The 21346-nt window shown below is 43.3% G+C and overlaps 2 protein-coding genes across 3 annotated transcripts; one reads left to right on the plus strand and one right to left on the minus strand.

The window, feature by feature from the left end:
* Window positions 1-2808: 2808 nt before the first annotated feature.
* Window positions 2809-8836, minus strand: LOC146662993 (nuclear receptor-binding factor 2-like). 2 transcript variants are annotated; one of them, XM_085415577.1, is made up of 4 exons: window positions 8623-8836; window positions 7179-7263; window positions 6602-6642; window positions 2809-5210 (listed from the first exon to the last, which is right to left on the minus strand). In XM_085415577.1, the coding sequence occupies exons 1-4, from the start codon at window positions 8713-8715 to the stop codon at window positions 4509-4511; spliced, it is 921 nt and encodes a 306-aa protein (XP_085271703.1). In that variant the 5' UTR covers window positions 8716-8836; the 3' UTR covers window positions 2809-4508. The 2 variants fall into 2 exon arrangements, with proteins under 2 accessions (XP_085271703.1, XP_085271704.1); XM_085415578.1 differs by lacking the exon at window positions 6602-6642 and having other exon boundaries at window positions 8623-8664.
* Window positions 8837-11242: 2406 nt separating this feature from the next.
* On the plus strand, window positions 11243-17674 carry LOC146662994 (NHL repeat-containing protein 3-like). The gene is made up of 3 exons (XM_085415579.1): window positions 11243-11790; window positions 13748-13950; window positions 14044-17674. Exons 1-3 carry the CDS (start codon window positions 11502-11504, stop codon window positions 14641-14643), a joined length of 1092 nt encoding a protein of 363 aa, XP_085271705.1. The 5' UTR covers window positions 11243-11501; the 3' UTR covers window positions 14644-17674.
* The last annotated feature ends 3672 nt before the right edge of the window (window positions 17675-21346 follow it).

Below are 21346 nucleotides of genomic sequence, written 5' to 3' on the forward strand. Positions count from 1 at the left end.
TGTGACATTCATGATCAAGCAAGGAGATGGTGATGAACAGCAAGTCAAAAGTGACCATTCTTTAGATATTTGTACTTATTCAACTGCTTCATGTCCAAAGGCATTTGCCTTTGGACGAAATGAACATGAAACTGCCACAAGGTTGTGCCAAAACGACTACATGTTGTGGAGGTTGAACTGACTATTGTGCAAAGTTTAATTCGGTTGTGAGAAATGCACCAAAGCAACTGAGAAAAACTGTAATAAACTACGTAGAAGCTGATGCTTGAAGCCGCCCACAGAGCAGCTTTTGGACTTCTCCCTTTGCCAGAAAAACCCGTTTTGCCAGAGCTGCTCTGCTCAGAGTTCACACCAACAGCAATTAGAAGTGTGTGCAAATCACACAGTACAGAGTTTGTATAGGGCTAAGATGAATCTGACAACAGCACATGAATGTGGTTCTGTCAATATAAGAACACTGCCCGTCACTGACAGCAGTAAAGCCAAGAGTCTGATCCCAAAGGCTGATTCTGTTCATCTGGACGTTTTCAGAGGGAGAAACTTTCATCATCAGGTGACGTCTTCAGTCTCAGCTGACTGCAGGTTCCAATCTTATAAACAGGACATTTGCATAATGACTGAAACCAGCCCACTGATGGAACAATGGGCTGGGAGGTCAGGTCCTTAATCTTAATCATGCAAATTGATGACCATTGATCAACAACCACTGATCAATGGCCATGAGTCCCATTCGCAGAGAGTTGGGGAATGTCTGCAATCACAGCATTGTAAGATGGTGACAGATGTACCCTCAGGCCCCCTCCTCCATTCAGAGATGGTCTTTCCCTCCTTGACTCCGCCCTAAAACCAGCGTCCCTCCCTGTCCAGGATGTTACATCCTCATCACTGAAAGAGTGTCCACTGGCCTGTAGGTGTAAATAGGCTGCAGAGTCCTGGCCTGACGAGGTGGCTCTGCTGTGTTGTGCCGTCCTCTTAGCCAGAGGTTGTTTGGTTTCCCCGATGTATAAATCCTGGCACTTAACAGCGTACACTATGTTACTCTGTCTGTGTCGGGGACCCGATCCTTGGGGTGGACCAGCTTTTGGTGCAGCGTGTTTTGGGGTTGAAAAGCCAGAGAAGTCACTTGGATGAGTGACGAAACATTTCTGTCATTGAAAACGTCCAGATGAACAGAATCAGTCTTTTAGGATTTACTTACCTGGATGATTGAGCATGCAGCGAGCATGCAGCACCTGGACGACACTCCAGAACTGCCTCCTTATGACATCAGTTACAAAGCTGCAAGAACAATGGAACCAAATGAGATTACACACAGAGCTCTAGAAGATGTGCTTCTGTTCACTGATCTTGAAAAGGAGATCAGCCAGATTTAAAATAAGATTTTTATTTCTGGCTTTAAGCCTTTATAGATGGGCTTAATGACTTGCAGGAAAATGGCCCAGTGTGGTCCCAGGCCTCTGTAGTAGCAGCATATGAGCCACCTGCTCAACTAACTTACCTATATTGGTGGCCCATTCTCAGAACCAGTGCTTACTGAACTGCTCAAATACTACTTGACATTTCCCTGTAGTTGCTTCGACAGCTCTAGGTGGTTTGCAAGTGAAACCCTTAAAGTGAAGCATCAGCAGTAAGAATGTCTTCAGTGGTGTTTTAACAAATCTCTGATCCAACCGGCCACAAGTGGCGAGCTGGGACACAGATGTGTGGGCCTTAGTTAAGCGCTTGGGCATTTGGAAGAACTGAGGTGGTTTTAGAGCTGCTGCTTTCAGTCAATGAGTCAAAAACTTGTCCAAAAACAAGACAACTTGAAGCTTTTTCAGCCGCTGTGATTCTGATAGCTGACCATCTGGCAGGTTTGTCATGCTGCATTCATGCCCTGTGAGAATGATAAAGCAGCTTCTGTAAAGCTCATTTCAAAAACACATGAATAACATGAAGTCCAAATGACACTCTGAGACTGACAGTCAGTTAGCTTTATTCAAAAACAGAACATCATTTTGTACAACTGTTCACATCACCATCGATTTAAAGGCCAGCTAAGCCAAACACGTGGCTTACAATGAATGAGTTTTGCATAGCTGGGAAATGCAGCAAAGTGTCCTGTGTGTAGCCACGTCTTCATCTTCATCATAGTGGATCCAGGAAGGAAATGCACTCTCTTAAGTGAATACACGAGTTTGTACAAGTGCCTCGAAATATGTGATAGTATGCATGCACGTGCTGCACGTGCTGCATGCATTAGACTGCAAGCAACACAGTAAACAAGTTGCCTCGAGTCCTCTTTATTCTGTTGTGCCGACATAAACGATCAGCTTTGCTCGTAGACATGCTGGACTAAACGCTTGCTCAGCTCGGTTAAAGCTGCACCACAGCTTCAGTTCAGGAGCCGGTGAGTGTCGGGACGTGAATGATCCATCAATAAGAATCTTTTAAAGGGATGGCTTTGTGATTAAGCTGGACTAGCCTCGCTGGATGTTCACTGACGGCCTATGATAATATAAACGTGCCCTGCCTGCAGTTTATGCTGCATTCTGCTCCTTCTGTTGTCATGGATGTTTGTGATCAGATTTTATGATGTGGATCAAAATATCTTCAGTTATTTGAGGCATCCAAACAAAAAGAAATTCACAAAGTCACATCCTGGGATGACTGTGAGCCAAACATTTAAGAGAGCTTCAGATTACCGAAGGTGCTTCTTTTGGCTTTGCAGGTAATGTACAAACTGCCACATTTGGGACTAAAAACGTGTAACTGACATAAATTGTAGTTCCTCCACCGGCCACTTGAAGCTCGCGCCAAGAGAGACTCTTTCCCCTTAGACTCACGTTACAATGCCCAGCTACCCACATTAGAAAACAAATTTCCCACGTGTGGGACTAATAAAGGTTATCTTATCTTATCTTAGAAAGCATGTTCACTGGCCTCAAACAATAGTTTTACCCTGCCACAGCTATAAGGAGGGTGAGCAGCCTTTCATGCCTCTGCTATTTGGATACTGGTGAGGCTTAACTTTGGGGCTTGACACAGAGTCAGCCCGTCACCGTCTGCTCACCCCAGTCAAGATGAGTTTATTTGAGCTGAGTGCTCTGCTGCCTTCATGCTCTTTGTGTGTTGGAAACCAGGCCTGCTGAGATGCACCCGTCCAAGAAGTCAAGTATTCTGACTGTATTCACATGTGGTCTACAGTAAACACAGCTGATGTTACCATTAGAGCACACTGTAGTTTAATGTATGCGTGACCACCAGATGATATGGTACTGCAAACGCTCAGGACTAAACATTTCCATTAATGAATAATTACTTGGTTTCAAAACAGGAAATAAAATGCAGACTACAGTTTGTTAGCAGAGTCAACAAGACACGATGAATGACGTCAACATCATAAACAGTACAGACATGAAGATCCTGAGACACAACAACCCACAACTACACTTGTTTTTGAAGAACTGTGTGAAGCATCTGATGGACTCTGCCCTTTGACCTTTGAAGAACACTGTCATTATTCACATGGTGTTTGTTGGAAACCTTAATGTATCAACTCTTCAGAATAGATCAACATATCTGCTCGCTGATGACACTGTGTGCGCGTCAGCCCTCATTCCTATTGATCCCCACTGACACCCATTGATAACCCGTGTGTCTCTACATTTCTGGTGGGGAATAAGAAGAACATCAGAAGGCTTGTTTGTTTTATAAGCCTTCAAGTATCTGCTCAGAAAAACATCAATGAGTCTATTACAAGCTTTTCCCTAACACCAGTATGCTTTCTTATAATTAAGTTACACATGATCTGAATGCATCTGTGTGGATACAAAAGAATTTTAGGAGCAGTTCATCCAGACAATCGACACTCAGTCTTTACCTCTCATGTCACTTAAAATCCAGCTCAGGCCTGCGGTGCCGAACACCTGGAACAAAACGTCCAGGACGGAGTTCATCCGCAGGACCAGTTATTCTGAGAACAGCTGAGTTTGGAGCCACAAAGCACACATACACAGAATTATGTCATAACTCTTGTAGGAAAGCTGTGTGTGTGTGTGTCCTTTCATAATAATGCACACACTTGCACACACCCCCGCTTCCACAACACCTTAAATAAAGTCTAAATCTGTGGGAAACATCAGCTGATCTGCTGCTGACAGAACTAAGCTGTCGTTGAATGCTGTATGAGATCTGGGTCATGTGATAACACAGTAGAAGTCTGAGACATAAGTGAAAGTTTTGGGAAAACCTTGAACCTTGCCCGTATTCCTGTCATGCTGACACACAGCCTCGCTGCTGTTCTCACAGATTAGTGAACGTTTCCTTTATCTGTGGCTTGGACTGCCTTGCACCAGTGATAGTAGCGTTATCACTTCCTCCCTCTCTGATGTTCCCGTTTGTCGTCTGATTCCACCTGAGCAGAGGCCTCGTGGGTCGAGCCGGTAGCTTTCACTGTATAACGTTTTGGCATCTGAACTCAAAGTCGTACTGGTTGAACCACATGTATGTGTGTGTGATGTGTTCTATTACAGCTTATCCCTGTCTAGTAGCTCCTGCAGTTCATTCTGGATGTCCTCTGGCAGCTCCAGAGGAGGCAGGTCATCCAGACACAGGTCTTCCTGAGCTGGCATTTCCAACGGTGGCAGCTGAGGGATTGCGATCTCCTTTCCCTTCCTTTTACTCTCCCCTCCCTGTCCAACTCCGGTTCCCATAGGACCACCTGCTTGTGGGAGCACCCAGAGCTCGGAGCGCTCCACAAAGTCGGCTGCCTCCGAGTGCAGCCTCATGTTTTCCAGTCGTAGCCGCTCGTTCTCGGCTCTCAGCTGCTGGTTTTCGTTCGTCAGGCCGTCAACCAGGAGTCGCAAGTTCTCAATGGTCGTCTGTTGTTCTTCCAGGCGCGTTTTGTCATCTTTGGTGGTCTTAGATCCCGAACACACTGGAGTTAAAATCTGTGTTCCTCCAGTCTGCCGAGTCTGAAGCTGGTATAGTAAGGTGTCATACTCCCTCTCCCCGACGCTTCCAAGCTCTGCAGCTGAGGCGCCTGGAGAGGCATAGGGCCGGCTGCTGCCCGTGGACGGAGATTTTGAAAAGAACCCTGGCCCGGTAGCCTGCACTAGACCAAGTTGTGTCTTAACCGCCTCTCGCCGAGCTTCTCTCTTCCAGCGCTCTTGGATTAACCGTTGCTGTTTAATGTGACTGTCCCTCTGCAGCTCCATGGACAAACGAGCCTACAGCCAAGGAACAAACAATCACTCTCCTGATACAAGACATACACAAACAATCAGCTCTGAAACTCTGACGATCAGGCAGGTGGGTGAGTGACTTCTGACTTTCCTACGTTTAAGATTTGTCTGTTTTTAAGACTACTACAGATTACTACTTATTGAGATTTGCACAGAGACTGATTAACAGTAGTAGTGCTAATAAAAAAAATCCTCAGCATATCCAACCAAGAAGAGGCCACGGAGACCACATGTCAATGTAGTTTTTATTTACAGCAGACATGTGCAGGTCACCTCTGTCACTACACCCCTGAATCTGCTCTGTGGTCCTGCTCTGCCCCTCTGACACCCTCATGTCTAATCCTGTCCGTCCTGGTCAGGCCTAATGAGAAGTCTTAGCATCTTCAACTCTTTTTGTTTGTGCTGCTGTCTCCAAACCATACATCACAGCAGTGTGATGTACAGGGTCTGCGGTTACACCCGTCTCATTCACACATGCATTCTGTCTCACGTCTACTGATTTTCATTGCTCTTCTTCAACTGTCAACATGACCACTGACCATCAGAGCTACTGATGTACTCCTGCCTGAAACTCCGTCTGTCATTCCTGCTTTTACACCTCACCCACTGTCTCGCTGTCTTCCTGATGTTACATGTTCAACATTACATTAAGTTTATTTTCCCCTTAAATTCTTCTTTGATGATAAGATGGACATTTTAGAGGAAGTGACCCTTAACTTCAGCTGCTGCTTTAAAAAAAACAAACAAACTTGAGTTGTCATGGCTTCAGTTTTCCTCTGGGGTCTACGTCAGCGGTCCCCAACCTTTTTTGGGCCACAGACCGGTTTAATGTCAGACAATATTTTCACTCATCGGCCTTCAAGGTGTCGCGGATAAATAGAACAAAATAAAATGACACGACCGAGACAAAAACTGGTATTTGGTAAATATAATAATAAACATGAATTCACTGTGTAATTGTGTAACTTTTTTAGCAGCGTCCTCCTGAAATGCGCCAACAACATTGAGAGTAACATCCTCCTCTCTGCCCCTTAATGCTCTCTGGTCGCTATGGTAACATGTAAATATTTCTTTCAAAATAAGACACAACTACAACACGGGAAAAGACCCGGGGAAACAGAGTTAACGATAAAAACCCTGAAAACCATAAATTTCACACCCGAGCCTCAACTCTCGCTGCCCGGTACCAAACGACTCACGGACCGGTCCGCGGCCCAGAGGTTGGGGACCGCTGGTCTAGATGATCTACAGCATGCTACAGGTGGTGTTAGAACTGTGTGTGAATCTGAATCAGCATGTTTACATGACAGAGAATATGTTTCACTCCATCACTGATCAAACACAGAGAGATAAAAAGATAAAACTGAGTGTCTCACCTGCTCACACACGGGTGCCTTCATTGCCTCAGTCAGAAAATCTGGTAGTGAGACAGTGTGTGTGTGTGTGTGTGTGTGTGTGTGTGTGTGAGTGTGTGAGAGAGAGAGAGAGAGAGAGAGAGATGAGACAGAATACACACCTAACACACACACAGTATATTGGATTAAACATCAGTTTAATGTATGGTCATCACAATAAGACAGGGACAGTATTTGTTGCGCTGGATTGGAGTGAAGTGGATGTAGTAAAAAACCCCAAACCCAACAACACCACCCTTCCTCAGACGCTTTCTTATAAGATGTTACCATGGCTACAACATAAAAGTATATAGGAAGTGAAATGCAGTTTGCTTATGTGAGGAGAGTCAGCACTGTAACGTTCTACTCGTTGTTTGGTTACTTCCTGATTCTGCATAAAAGCAGATCAAGTCCAGAAAGAGTCCAAAGCACATTCAGTGAACGACCTCCGCTCTGCAGAGCATCTACAGAGGAGCAATGCACTACATGGCAGGACTGTAAGGAGAAAGACTGTGGTCGAAGAAGACTGTAAGGAGTGTGTGTGTGAAACTGAGACTACCTGCTGCTTTTCCATGGCAGGAGATGGCCTCTTCATACTTCCCAGCAGCTACCAAACGGTCAGCCTGTCTGCACTGCTGGTGAGCCTGAAGAACGTAAGACAGGGAATGCAATGTGTTACGAGAATGTTAAAGAGGTGGTGGAATGAAACCAGGGATAATATATGAAGCAAAAATACGAAACAGAGACTAGCTTCCCCTCTTTACTGTAAGAAAACTTCTTGTCATACGTGAACATTAATGCTATGAAAATGAGACTGATGATCCGATAGAATCTGAAGACTTTAAGTCTTCAGATCCGATAAATTGGATTTTATGTGATTTACTGTGTTTTTTGTTCTTGACATGTTACACTAGCTGGTAGTTCTACTGTAATCCTGGATGACCGAGTTTCAGAGCTGTAGCTAAGTTAGGAGGAAATATTAAGATCAAATGGAGAAGGGTTTCATGTGTCGCAGACATGCTCCTGATCAATCATCTAAAACCCTGACTGTGCATTGCTGACATGGATGGCCTATGTGTCTGCTAAATGCTGACAAGCGGGCCAGAGTCAGCATCCAGCTGACGTCAGAAGGTGCCGTTTTCATCTGGAACGCCTCCTCAACCAATTTATACTTGGAAAGTCGGAGAAGCCACAAGAACCTTAAGTTAACAAACAAGGATCGTGACAATGAAGGTAAAGATTTTAATCTGTAATCCCACTATTGTATTTGTGACTCACTACATAAACCATACGAAGGAAACTGACCAGGCTCTGTCCACTGCTTCAGTATCCTGATATATATCCTTTGTGTACATACAGCACCTACATCTCCTGATGATTTGTGCCCCACGAGTAAATTTGACCTGGGTGCACTTTATTTTTTAAACATCTTCTCTTTCACTTCTGCATCTCTATGGTGCGGTTAGCGTATATTGCTAACTATTGCATGATCCGCCATTGCTGTAAAAAACGAAACGTTCCGTTGGAGTGAATGGGGATGACGCGGCTCTGGTTCTGATTTCCGAGGTAACTGAAACGTTCCCATAAATTGGATTTCCAACTCAGAAAGTCGAAGTAGCTCCACCAATGAGTGTAAACAGCAACCCAACCGTGCCGGTCTGTTCGGCCACGGTTGTGTATTTGTCACCGACTAAATAAACCATGCGCAGAGCGCTGGTTAGCCTCTGTTCGTGAACGGACTGCAGCGGTGTGTTATGAGGCATAAAAGCATTGCGCTATGTTGCTAGTGATGCCTGAATGGCTCTGCTAACGAGTAAAACAGATCCATATATTCTTGTTTTTCCCGACTTTACGCCTTGAGAGTAACGCCAGTCTCTGCTCCAACATCTGACTTACGAAGCAAATGGGTCGCAGCACAACAGCAGCAAAGCTAACAACAAAGCGGCTAGCCGCTAGCTCCTAGCTGCTGTAAAGATAGCCTCTTATTGCAACATCAAACTTACAAGGTTGAGCGGGCTGTCCACGACCTCCATGGAGTCGATCCTTCGACGGCTTACACTACATGAAACGCGCCTCTGTCCCTCACTGACTGTCATTCGCACTGAGATTCAAAAGCTCGAATAAAATAATTACAAGAAAATTACTGTAAAGGAAGCACGAGTCGCCTCGCTGCACAGCCACAGCAGCGTCGTGACATCACAGCTAGCTTGCATCTTGATTGGTCAACTGTGGTGCTGGGTCGGCTTTCTTCTTCTTCTGTTAATTATTTTAACGGCGTCGGTAAAGCATGCAGCAGCATCACCGCCTGCACTGGCGTGTGGACAGATTAGCAGAGGAAACGAGCTGTATTCTCAATCCTGTAGTTCAAAGATGCTCCTGTAATAATAACATAATCTGTGGTGCTTCCTCTAACATGTAAAGTTCTGATTACGATCCTTTCAATCACGCTACTAAATCTCTCCCCACTCGCACTTATTGCATTTTTAACACTTTCTGTCATAATAGAGTAAAGACGGGGTGTTAATGGGTGTAGTGTATGGGTCAGTCCTATATGATCTCCTGCTTTGGGTTCCTGCCCTGCATGCTGTTCAAAACTACTTACTACTTAATGGATTCTCTGTAGATGTATTTGTGTGTCCACTATCTCAACATTCATATCAAATCTTCTGCATATGATTATGAATTATATTTTTTCCTTTGGTGCTAATTTTCTATAAACTGAATTCATTTTTGCCAACAAGTCCACCTTTATATTCCCTGAACACATACACGTACGGGCAGATAAGCTCTTCTTTCCTCCCGTCTACTTCGACTTGAGAGACACACAAAGCAGAAACTAGACTTGTGTCTAACTTTCTTTAACACCAGTTTAGCTTCTCATCAAACAAGCATGTAGAAATCTCACCACGTGCACCTGTAACCATGAATGTACTGATTTTTAGTATTTTTTTTAAAAAGACATGATTTTTTTAACTGATAAAATAAATAAATATAGGATAAATCCCGACTTATTTGCACAGTCTTCTACTTCCTTTCCTGCAGGCTGCATTTTATTTCAGAGACATTCCATTTTTCTACCCAGTGCGCCCCATCTTTAGCATAACGCAATTTTCCTACATTTGTTCAGTCTTTTCAAAAACGTCATTATTCTTTATGTTAAGTAATATACGACACATCATACGACAGTCGGCACCTATTTTTACTTCTTTTGTCCTACCAAACAGGAATTCTAATGTCAACTTTTACAATTTGCTATTTACTGCTTGTTTTCTGAGTTGCAGAAGTCCCTCACCACATTTGATGAGGAGCCTCTGTTATCATCAACTCTATGCTCCCTGATCTTAATGCCATGGATCTATAGCTTAACAGATTTGTTGGGTCTTTACCTGAATTGACTATTTACACTATAACTGCTTGGTTTGATTGAGGGGATTGGGATAGCTTGTGCCCTTTACTAATATACACACAATCATGATCATTTATGAACTTTTTCAATCTCTTCATTCACATGAACGAGTTCTGCTACGACTCCCCACATCACATTTCCTCTGATGGGGACACCAACGTCATTCAGTATATCAGTTCTCGGTGTGTTGCTAGGATTATGATAATAGACCACACAATGACATGATATCGTCACACTATGTTTATCTGTCCATACCTTGATTACATTCATAATATTATACCATGTCCTATTCTGGGATAAGACATACCACATGTATGTCCTATTCTTCACCTTTCTAGTCTGTCTGTGACTCCTGATTGTATACCAATATCTGACACAATCAAACTGTCATTTCAACCATATTTCTTGAATACATATTAAATTAGGCGTTTCTAACAATTCTGAAACAATTTTGTAAAATTCTTGTCCATTGGCTTCAAGACTCATTGAATTCCACAGTGAATACACGAAGAGCCATCAGACCTTGACAGAAAGTTAGTATTTCTGGAATTTAACATTCTTCTACTGTTTCACAGTGTAGTCCTTAGATAATAATTGTATTGTTTTTTCCTGTCTTAAACAGTAACAGCAAATACAGTAACACCCGGTTTCCTTGCAACAAACAGTCACAGTTTTGTGTGAGAGCTGCTCTTCCGAGCACATCCCACGGATCTGTTTACTGCGGAGGCCTTTTGAGTGTTTTTCAATCTTCTGTTTCTTTTTGGTGAGTCCGAAGTGTGGCGTCAGTTTCCTGTTCTTAGCTGACAGTTGTGCCCCCCACTGTGGGGGCCCCACTGTGGTCTTCTGTTGCTGTAACACAGATATGTAAATAACGCAGAGTCATAAAGATACACGCAAAAGAGGTCATTTCTTTAACGCTGTCTGTAAATCCCGCTGACTACAGCTCATTCATTACACATAAAACCAGACAGGGAAACAGGCATCACCGAGCATCCTCCTCCTCCTGCTGCTGATTCAAGCGACCGGAAATAGAAATGTTTCTGTAAAAATAAAACCTCAACGATATTCATATGTTAGCTTGTTTATGCTACGTTATATATTAAATCTCATGGGTCTATTTTTTAAATTCATCTTTATTCAGTGGTTATTTCTGAACTCGAATGAATCTAGTTTTTTCTTTTCTTTTTCTTCACGCGGTTTTATTGCGACATAATAAACAGAAATGCTTCGCGTGCTTGTCTCACGTGACAGCCTGTTTTGTTTTCGTTTAGTGCTGAAGAGGAAGTGTCTTTCTGTTTGGTCGGTGGGATTCAAATATATAAGACAATCGCGAGCTTTTAACCGTATAATATCTTAGCAGGTATCGTACGAAGGTTCTGCTTGTTCCGTAGCCCGTGTAGCTAAGCCGACTTCCGCCTGTGCGTCCTGCGCGGACACGTACGCAGCATCCTGGCAGCTTTAAAACGAGAGTGTTAAATGAAGTACACGCCAACAGCAAAACCACTGATGCTGATGACAAAGACAAGTCATACGTGTTTGATAGTTTCCAGCATGGCCTCTTTGGTCCTGCTCATGATGGTGCTTTACGGGACCATGAGCAGCCAGCAGCCGGGCGGCTCGAGCCTCAGACACGACTACCAGCTGCTGGGCAGACCCCTGTACAAACTGGATCTGAGCTGGCCCAAGAACCCGGAGCTCTACACCGGAGACGTGTTTGGAGTGGCAGTCAACCAGTATGCTGGGGTGGTGTATGTGGCTCAGAGAGGTAATCACACTCTGTTGGTAAAGTACTTCAGAGTCAAACATCATAATGGTGACTGCGTCATCAGTGTGTCAGTGCAGATGAAGATGATCTTAATTGTTATCTGTTACGATAAGGTCGACATTTGGAAACTGCTTCATTACAGAAGTTAATTTAAACACAACAAATATAATAAAGGTAGTAAAACAGTGCTGCTGAGGTCAGATGAAGTAGCTCACTGTATCAGAGTGTAAGGGCACCAGGTGGCAGCGATGCTTTTATAGATGTTGCCAACGCAACCCAGTGTGGAGCAGGGCTGGACTGGGACACAAAATGGGCCCAGGCATTTTGAGTAGAGCCCCCAGGTATTGTAGGAAAAGCTACAAAGCCTTTGAATGAAACACTGCAGTGACAGTGATGTACAGTCTTGTTGGTATATGTATGATTTCTATACAGGTTACATCAGATGACCACTTTAGTTTAAAGATTCAGATAAATATTTATTAAAAGTGAGACATTTTAAATAAGAATAAGACAGAAAAGTATTTCTTTGTGCCCCCCTCTCCCTGTTAATGCCCTACCTGCCCCCCTAGCAAAACTTTGCTAGACCCGCCCCTGCACAGTTACCAGCTGTCAGCTACTTAGAAAAGGATCCTGGTGTTATTTGTCTCTCAGAAACAGCTCATAACTTCAACTCATCCATGTCACCTAAAAGGTAAACCTGTTTCTCCATCACAGCTCTGATGATCCAGTAAGGACATCTCCTGGTTTCATCTTCATGTTTCCCTCTCACCAGATAACCAAACCATATCATGACCAGCAGCTTTACAGCTGTGGCTCCAGCAAACATCAGCTGATACTAGAAATTAATATTAAATAAATTCTAACAACAGCTGATCAAGCTTGAACGTGCTGCTGTTGTTTAGCGCAACATCCGCTGGTTTCCTCTTTCTGGCACAGAGTGGGCGATAAACAAACAAGAGAGAAAAGCCGATCAGCTGATCATTGATCAGTTTCATGATTGAAGTAGAAACAGGAGAGGGAGGGGAGAGAATGAGAGAAGAAGAGACAGCTGACAGTGTAAAGACACAGAATAACTCCAGCTTTGTAGCTGAAGTCTGGGACGAATCAATACTATTTTCTTCTGTGTATCTGTGATAAGACAAGGGGGCGGGTGCATCTGACCTCCTCGGCTGTAATTGGTCCATTTCAGAATTGATCATGGCACATTGTCCAATCAACCACCTTTCATTGTTTATGCCATTACAAAATAAGCAAAAACCAAAAAACCTTGGCCCGTAAAAACGAAAAATCACCATCGGCCGAAGGCTGGTCAGCTGTGGTGTGGAGGGACATCTGTGTGTGGTATTTAGTACATGATACAGCGCAGTTTTGAATCTGTGAATGTATTATCAAGGTATCTGTAATCTGAGTAGATACACCGAAAGAAGAAGATGATTTTAAAAAAGAAAAAATCACTCAGAAAATTACAAAACGTCAGTACACACGAGGGGTTTGACATTGTGCTGCAGTTCTCTGTTTAACAAGTGCATCAGTTTGTGGACAAACAAATTCTGCAGTGTCACAGTTTTGTGGTCAGGAGTCAGTCGTGTAATAATCAGCAGTTATTTCTCTTCTCCTCCTTTAAATGAAGCACATGTCAGCTCTCAGTCCATTTAACCCAGCATGTCAGCACATCTTTCAGCTTATCCCACACCGCTGCGACCTCTCCCTCTCTCACACATGCACAGCATCATACAGTTCACATGCAGATCTTGTTAGTAAGAGAGTCGCTGCATCAAGCTGACTTGTAGAGCTCCTCATGGACAAACACCAGCTCACATCATTGACCTTTTACAGCCATACGTCCTCAGCAGGGACTAAAACTAAAGGACACCAAGCTTTGTTAAATGCTGGCTGCATGTGGAGTCTGATGCAGTGCAGCATATATGTCACTGTGCTTGCATTTACTTTCCTTTAGGTGACAACGCTCCGAAGGTGCTGGTGTTCACTACAGACGGAGATTACCTCATGTCCTGGAATACAACCACCCTGGAGAAGCCTCATGGAATATTTCTAGCAGATGCAGCTTCATCGAACCCCACCGTGTGGATCACAGATGTGGGGAACGGCCCGTATGGTCACTGCATCAAACGTTACACGCCATCAGGAAAGTTGCTACAGGTGATTTGGTGCTAAGTAAAGCTGTTTCTGAAGTATCTAGTGTGATTCTAGGAATAGAAAACATCCTGTTGATTCTCGATTTGTTCGTCTCAGGTGCTTGGAACGCCAGGAAAAGCAGGTTCTGGACTGGACCCCCTGCAGTTTGATCAGCCCGCTGAGATATTTGTCCACGACTCTGGGGAAATTTATATTGTGGACGGTGATGGAGGGATGAACAACCGCCTCATTAAGCTGTCCAAAGAGCAGAAGGTGATGTGGATGCATGGAGAGAAAGGACAAGGCCTAGCTCAGTTCTACATCCCACACAGCGTGACCGTGGACACGGCCCAGAGGGTGTGGGTGGCTGACAGAGGAAACAAGAGGATCCAGGTTTTTAATTCTGTCACCGGGGAGTGGCTGGGGACGTGGGGGAGCTGCTTTACTGAAGATGCACCCTATTCTGTGCGCCTTACCCCAGACAAAAAGTACTTTGTTGTTGTCCAGCTCAACACCAATCAGATTTCACTGCTGGATGCGCCGCCTGTAGGCATGATTGGCCAGTGCAGAGTGGTCAGTGTGATCCAGTTGGCTGATGATGTGAAGCCCCACTTGGTAGACCTAGACCTGAAAACTGGGGCTCTGTATGTGGCTGAGATCGGAGCTCAACAAGCACAGAAGTTCACCCCCTTTAGTCTGGGTGAAAACTTCCTGTGACACAAGCTAAAACAGCCTGACTGATCATAAACGGTTTATGATCGAGTGTCAACAAACAGGATGTTTAATCCTTTTAATTAGCTGGCTTGAATCAAAAATCAAAAGGGGCTCTATCGTGTACTTTACAACTCTTTTTCTTTCTGGGACTCCACTACAGCAGCTTTGCATGATCACAGTAAGCCCACTGAGGCCCAAGTTTAATCCATGACAGCCCCAACTTTAAACTCTAACCGGAGACAGTCCGGATATTTCTGTGGTTTAGAAAATGTTCTGCTGAGTATCAGGGAACAAACCACTCACCAAAAACAAACTAACACGTTCTCTAGAATATAGGGCTAGACTTGGGGTCCAATCACTAATAGAGGGTTAAAGAAACTGCCCTTTATTTTAAAGTGAACTTTAAAACTGAAAAGTAGTACAATTTCACAGCCTTTTGCTCAGTGGAGTTAATTTTACCTCCTTAGTTGAAGCCTGTCCTCATTAAATGTGAACAAACAGTTTAGTCTTGTAGACACGCACGAAGAGGGGAGATGAAATGAGGTCTCCTTTAAGCAAAGACTGGTCTCAGATTCACTTCAGTTGAATTCAGTTGTATTTACATAGTGCCAATCTACAACAGCAGTTGCCTCAGAGTGTTTTATATTGTGATGTAAAAACGATATGACAGTAATAGACAGAAACCCCTCTGAGCAGGCAGAACCAGGCCCCTCCGGCCCGGCGGCTGAAGGAGAAGAGAGCAAAGAGACAAACTTGAGCCAGAGTTAATCACTGATGATTAGATCCTGCGTTACAACAACGTCTTGTTCTTTCAGCTACTTTTCAGATTTTGTCTTTTGTCAAAATAAGATAAAGGTGAAACAGAGTATCATGGTGATTTGTTTTATCAGGCTGTTGTTGTCGGTCCTCGCTGTAGTCACGTGCCATTTGTAATGTTCTGATTTTGCACTGTTTCAGCAGATCAGAGCCTCTCTGAGATGTGTTCCTTCTTTGCTGCAGACACTTTAAGTTTGTGTGTTTTGCCTGAACCAGAATCTGGTTCAGGCAAAAGGCTGGAGCTGTTCTGATAATATCATCTGATAATGTTGTTAATTCATGTATGATTGATTTGTGTTTTTTGACACAGCAGATGTGTAAAATGCTGCAAAATATTTACATTAAAATCCATCCTAATGCTGTCAGCACTCATCATTGAACACGAGCAGCCATAAAGCTGTGTCCATCACGTGGTCAGAGTCTAATCTGGCCTCTGTTCCTTGAGCACAACGAGTGGTTTGCATGTTGTTGGAAACAGGATTGTACATCTAGAATCAAGGTGTTTCCTAACTGTAGTTTCTGACTTGGCTAAATGTTGTGAAAGACTTTTCTCCACAGTCATTCACTTTGAGTTATGCTGTGCTTTGCACGGCAATAGTCACCCGCCACCATCATCACCGTGCAGTGCAAGAATCTGCTTTGCTCAGATGAGACATGCTTTAGTGTTTAGAGTAACGGGATTGTTGTATATATTCTCCCCTCATAAAATTCATCGACCGCAGCTGTTTGTGGAGGCTTGTACATCAGTGCAATGGAATACGATTTATGGGCAGTTTAACGTTCTGACTTTGTTTGTTTGGCTTCTTCCAGTAACAACTCAATGATACATTAGAACGTGACAGCAGTCGGGATTTGATCAGGAAAATCAGCCTAAAGTATGAAGCCTGATAATGCAGATCCATAACAAGGGTCTGGTTATGGGAAGAGCCTTATAACATACACTGCTGAGCAGCGGGGGAATGAGGAACAGGTGACTGCATAAGTCAGGTGACTACAGTCACATGGCTGACAAACAGGCAGAACACATTTACTGAGCAGGGTCAGAAATCAGATTTAGTGCGTGTTAGATTTGTATTGTTGATTGTCATTTATGCTTAGAAATATTTACTTCTATATGCTTAGAGTTTTGTAATTAGTTGTAGATTGGTAGAGGTTTTGATCCTTGATAGTCTGCAAACTTTGTGTGTATTAGACAGCACTTTGGGAGCATGAGAGGTCATACCGTGTCTTATTGTTTTATGGTAGGATTAACGTAGTTGCGTCTGTTCTAGTCTAAGTGCTCTTTGTTTAGATGAACTGCAGGACTTCCTCACCGTGTTATCTAGGATGAACCATTTAGGGTGAGGGGGAGGCTACCCTCTTCCTGACCAACGATGTTTGACCCTTTGATCAGCAGTCCACACACACACACACACAAGGTACTCTTTGTGTGTGTGTAGACGTCATATGTTAATGAACTTATGCATATTCATGTAACCTCAATAAAAGGGCAGTGGTACGGGAGAACGGACGAGAGCAACTGGGGTCAAGCGAAGGAACGGTGCCTGTCCGGTTCTCTCCCGTGCACGAGAAACATGAAGAAGCTTGCCTACTTGTGTCTTGCTTTGCAGTGTAATTATATTGCCTTCAACGTTCCAGCGGATGGGTTCAAGCTACAAACCTATCAGTGCGTCTGAATCTTAGTCAGAATATCTCAGCCTCTACTGCTTTGGTTACTCGTAGATCACCTATGTTTCTTCCATAATTTCATTATAAATGTCAATCATTGTTTATATTCATTGTGTTTAAGAACCATTGCCACTCACTGGTTTACGACATTAATCTGTGATCCCATGAGGCACATTTTCAGACTTGTTGGAGACTGCTGTAATATGTAAACAGTCGGTCTGTGTAGTTTCAAAAGATCATTTTCCAATACTGAGTTCATCCAAACATGTATTACTGTCTGCTCTAAATGCAACTACAATTTAAATCCTTTACGTTCAATAATAGTCCGTATTTGGGAAATTGATTTGCAGAATATCAACACATCAAACAACACACAAAGGTGTCAGGTCACTTTAAGTAGCATCCAGTAAGGGTCCCTGTCTGTCTGTCTGAAGCGCTTTTATTTTGGTGGACTGTGTTTAGGTGCTACCACTAGGTGGAGCTGTATCCACATAGTTTGTACGTCTCTCCTGCTTCTACAGCTGAACGCCAATAAAGAAATACAGCATGATGAATCTCTTCATCCTTCATTAATGTTATTGATTCACTTTGAAAGGAAGGAACTAACTAACATATTCATGTCCACACTCTGGCCTGTAAACAACCTTTTTCCTCTGACTGAATAACACACGAGAGTCTCTCAGTAACGAGGAAGCTGTCCTGGGGTCAGTTTAAGCACGTTTGCAAGGTTTTTTGTGTTGGGCCTGGAATCTGTTAGAAACAGGAATGGGTGTGTGACGCATTGAATGAACAGACACTGTTCAGCTGCAACAGCACATGTGATATCAAAGGAGAGGTAGAAGCACCTCGTGTAGGTCAAACTGAACAATGCTGATTTTATTAAAATGTGCTAACCTCAGCCTTAATGCTCATTTGGGCTTATTTCCCAACTGATTTCATCCTCAGTTATTAAAATTATTTGTAAGAGAAACTTTCAATGAAAATAACTGTTGGTTTCACCAACGTAATGTCAACGTTGTTAAAAGTTTCAAAATATGATTGGGGACATAAAACACAGGGACATAAAGGTGCTGGCAATATTTGTAATTACATTCTGCAAACAGCAGCAAACCCGGGGCTGTTGGAGCCTCGGTGCTCAGTGTGCTCAACTAAAATACTTTCAAACAAACAAAGAACATGCCAAACAGTAAAAGTCCAAGTTCAGGCTGTTTAATTCTTTAAAAAGGTTAATTGAGGTTAGTGTTCAGAATAACAGCCTGACCTATAAGGAACAGTGCTCTCTGTACTGTTCTGCCCTCGCCAGTGTCTTAGAGGAACTCTGTAGGCGTCCATGCAAACAACAGAAAAATGTGAATTGACTAATGCCTCATTGAATAAAAAGAGAGAAGCGAGAGAGATTCAGGAAAAGAGCAGAGAAAGATGGGAGGACTCGGGGAAGAAAGGGGAACTATACCGAGATGTGTGTGAGAGGGAACGGGGTCACATGGATAGGAAGATGAAGGGGTACAGATGAATAAAATACCACACAAAGCTTGGTAACACAGTGGGGTCATTGTTGCCCCGTTGTAGTGGCCTCTCAACACAGGAGCACTAATGAAAGAAGAGAAGACGGGCGAGGAGAGCGCAGAGAGATGTAGCAGCCCCGCGCTAGGAGCTGTGCACTGGGCACTGTCATGGTACCGCAGAGGAGAGCCAGAGCGTCTCAGCAAGGTCAGGGTTCAGAAATCATGAGTCTCAATTCCTTTGATTCACTTTGATCATTTCATCTTAATTTATTTAGATATTACATTTTCTACATGTATAGACAACGTCTCGTTCGCGGCACATTTTAAATAAAGACTGTGGCAGGCTGCAGACCCTGCCATCTGACCTATCCTCTCCCTCTGGGACAAACACAGCTCTTTGAAGGCAACTACAAAGCTCATCCTTCTGACCTCATTTCCAGTCAAGCATCTCAGTCTCAGTAAATGCTCAAAATTTGTATAATTACCCTGCCAGGTAATTATACGAGCTATTGCATTCATTGCTTGATCTTCATGTAACTCAGCTGGCTTTCTTCAGGGTAATATTAATATTTCATCCTGCTAGTCTATATGATCTGTCTGCTAGTTCAGTAGTTTGGACAATCGTCTCACAGCGCTAACTAGTAATCCTAGTGCTAGTAATGCTGTTGGTTTTATTAACTTAAACAACTGCTAATTTGATAGAATACATACAATTCTACAGTGTCATCAAGCTAGTCATAGAATACAAAGGACTGCATGCACTAATTAATGTTGTGTTCAGTGGAACAATGAGCACAAACACAGGACACACAGGGAGGATTTTTATGGTTTATTATTGTTGTCTTTGTTGTTTTTCTTTTGAAAAACAAAACAAAAAGAAAACGTTCAACCCTGAAACTCTGGAATCTAGTAAAGTAAATAGAAACATGAAGTATAATATATAATTTGACAGTATTTGAAATATGCATTTAATAACATGAAAGAGAGTGTGTGGGATTTCTTCGATCCTCTGTGGACGAGTCTCGTTGCTGCTCTTGCCCCGTGACCACCTCGGCCTGACGAGTAAACACAACGCTCTCTGCTGCTGCTCCTCAGGTTTCTCGCTGCATTCTCACTCGGGGGAAGCTTCACGCCCCCTGCGAGTATCTTCCTGCGACAGGTACTTCTGCTTTTCCCGATCAGCGTGCAGCTGTCGGGGATGTGTGTGTCGTTCCTGTTGACCTCCATATAATATAAAGGAATGTGAGTGTAGGAGTTGTCCTATTCTGCACACCAGGATGGTCCCACCGACACACACTTTGTGCATCTGCGTCTGCATCACACTTTCCTTATCATGCACGTTTCTTTTTGCTTGGCATTCTCACTCTCATACAGCTTTTGTTCTCCTTGTTCTCCTCTTCTTTTATGGTTTCTGCCTCGTTGGCTGTTTTGCTGACAGGCTCCAGCTGGATGTCATGGCTCGGAGAGAGGCGGGATCCTGAGTGTGTAGGTTGGTCTTTAGAGGCCTTCTGTATGGGGAAAGCCCACACAGTTCACCCACACACCTTCCACGCACACCCAGGAGGGATTCCACTCACCACAAAGGGCACTTCCCTGTTAGAGCTATTCATTTGTTAAACGTGTCATATTAAGGACTGAGCAGTCCTCCCTCCACCCTCTTTTTAAAAACCTGGTCAGGAAAATGAATAAAAATGTTACCAAGTTAAAATCAAAGTGTTTAGTTTGATGTTTCAGTGACAGCAGTGGCGCTCAGCTCTGCGGCTGCATCTTGTAACCAGGATCAAACACAACTTCATCAGAATCCTGCCAAACGCTTGTGTCTGAGTGTTAAATGACTATTATTAACTTAAAAACATCCAGATAATGATCATAAATGGTTCACATCTATTAGTGAACATTATTCTTATCATTTCCTCGTCTAACAGTAAAAACTAGTAACTAAACTTTTATATAATTTGCATTCATTATTATAAAGTTTTACAATTGATACAATATGAAGTTGCTCATGTCTTAATCTCGCAGAGGGTAGAAAGAACATCCATTTTTACTTTTTAAAAATCTATTTTGTATATATGTGTGGTGTAATCATTTCTGATGGTGTGACAAATTATTTTCAGTTGCTGAAACGTGCGCTGGATGCATCAGGGCCATGCAGGACAGCTGTATGTGGGTTTCTTTCTTTGTTTTTATCGTCTTGATTTGACAGATGTGACATGAATTTAAAACGGAAAGTAATTTACTTAAATGCCACATGTCTGCCTCACTCTTTGCCTAATGAAGACTTTGAGGAATTCAAACATTACCTGTTTTCACTCAGTTAAATATTAGACAGCTTCTATCTGCCCATTGTGCAGATAGAAATGTGTGCAAACCGTGTGCAGGGCAGGAACAGCTATATCACTAACACAGCTGCAGCTCTTTGCAAGCATCTGTACAGACAGCACACTAATGCAGCCTGCTAACAAAAGCAGTGATGAGTTTATAGCAGTGTGAACTCCATTTCTACCTGTACATGTATCTGCAGTAGAATGTGGAGGTTGTATTGACACTGCATTGAATTCAGCACACTGTGTGATGCAGTGGGACATTATTCATGTTATTACATACAAAAGTTGTCTGTGGTAAGCACTTTTCTGCTCTGCACGAGCACTCAAAGCGCTTTCATTCCCCCATCCACACATGCAGTTTATTAAACCTTCACACACATTTTATCGGCG

This window comes from Rhamphochromis longiceps, linkage group LG8, assembly GCF_057381845.1.
Source record: "Rhamphochromis longiceps isolate RC_006_pf linkage group LG8, R_longiceps_female_GT1.1, whole genome shotgun sequence".
NCBI lineage: Eukaryota > Metazoa > Chordata > Actinopteri > Cichliformes > Cichlidae > Rhamphochromis > Rhamphochromis longiceps.